At 34.0% G+C, this 1729-nt stretch overlaps 1 protein-coding gene across 1 annotated transcript; it reads left to right on the top strand.

Moving 5' to 3' along the window:
* Positions 1-334: 334 nt before the first annotated feature.
* LOC118732660 (protein krasavietz) lies at positions 335-1729 on the top strand (the record flags this gene model as incomplete). Its single annotated transcript, XM_036461791.1, is given in 4 exon segments — positions 335-578; positions 643-862; positions 918-1040; positions 1329-1729. Coding segments are annotated over 4 exon segments (634 nt in total), but the record flags the coding sequence as incomplete, so codon positions are not given.

The following is a 1729-nucleotide window of genomic DNA, read 5'->3' on the forward strand; positions in this document are numbered from 1 at the left end:
AACATGAAAGTGATTGGGTGTCCAAACTTCTGCAGTTATCATAGAAACATTGGCCAATAATCACTTTTACACGCAAATACATTACTCGAAAGTGTCATTTGTTTGGAGGGTTTCAGGTTGAAATTAATAACTTCACCAGTTAATTTCATTAATTAACTCTCCAAGAGAAAAAATGAGGTTTTATTACACACGCGAATATGTCCAGCGCATCTTCGGGTTTCAATGGAATTTCAAACAATGTTTACATCGTAATATGTATCTCTATAATATCAGTTATTTTTCTTATGAATATTAAAAATAGAATGTTTTTTTTTTTTTCATTCATATTTTTCAGATTAATGGACTTTTTCCCACCAAACAAACGTACTGAAGAATATTTAAAACAAGTTTTTCTTGAAAAGGATCTTACCGAAATCATAAAATTACACAAAGCACAGGCCAGTCAAGAGGCCAAGCGTGAACTCCAACAAACGCTTATCGATGATATCAATGACGAAAAAGCACATTCAGAGATCACGGCAGACATTAAAGAATTCGCACAGCGAAATAACATTCCCGATCACGAGATTATAATCATTGTAAGTAAGCGAAATTTAGTTAGTAAACAAAAACTAACCTAACACATCATACGAAAATTTACAGATTTGGTCGACTATAATGTCGCTCGGTGAATGGAACAAGAAGGAAGAGTTGGTCACCGATCAGGCGGTACGACATCTCAAAGGCTATTGTCCATTGCTGCAGGCTTTTGCCTCAACAGATCGCTCTGAGTTGGCCCTGATATTGAAGGTACAAGAGTTCTGTTATGAAAACATGAACTTCATGAAGGCCTTCCAAAAGATCATATTGCTATTCTACAAAAGTAAGTACAGCTGTTTTGTAAAAATCGTTGTTTAACATGTTTGTATTTTGTATAGCTGAAGTATTATCAGAAGAGAGCATACTCAGATGGTACAAAGATGCCCACTCCAGTAAGGGTAAAATGCATTTCCTGGAACAGATGCGAAAATTTGTCGAATGGCTGCAATCTGCTGAAGAAGGTTAGTTAGTAATCTGAAACTTATATTGTATTACTTTGTTGCATTATATTTTGAAATTGCATTGCCGAAAATGAGCGTGTGTTAGTTGAAAATCAACACGTTCATTGTAAACAAAAAATGCCAAAGCAAATTTTAAAGCTTTTGCTTGCCTAAAAATCGGAGTTTGCGTTGCAACATATAGATTTATTAGGCCAATAAAGACTTTTACAAAAAAAAATTATATACATAACTTAGTTTTGAAAAAATTCGCATAATTCACACAGAGGAATATTTCATTTTACTTTACAGAATCAGAATCCGAAGATGAACAAAAGGCACAAAGCAATGGTGAATAACATAATGACTCGACGGGCATTATAGATTGGATAGGGTCTTAAAAAGCAGGCATGCAAACAAATAAACCGAATAGAACAGCGTTACATCGTGTTTCTCTTAGAGTAAAGTTCTAGTTAAAACATGAAGATTAAAAGTAACCAACCACCTCCACCTCTTCCTGCTCCTACAAACAACGACATTAGCGCGACGACATCATAAGCTGGCAGATAACCATATAAAATCATTATAATCTACACATGTAACATCAAGTATACATATACTATACATACATATATACACAGCATATAAAATGAATCATTTCTCACATCATAGGAAAATGTTTACAAATATGTTCTGAACATACAACAAATGGA

This window comes from Rhagoletis pomonella, unplaced genomic scaffold (assembly GCF_013731165.1).
Source record: "Rhagoletis pomonella isolate Grant_MI unplaced genomic scaffold, Rhpom_1.0 Rhpom_scaffold_24433, whole genome shotgun sequence".
NCBI classification, from domain to species: Eukaryota; Metazoa; Arthropoda; class Insecta; order Diptera; family Tephritidae; genus Rhagoletis; species Rhagoletis pomonella.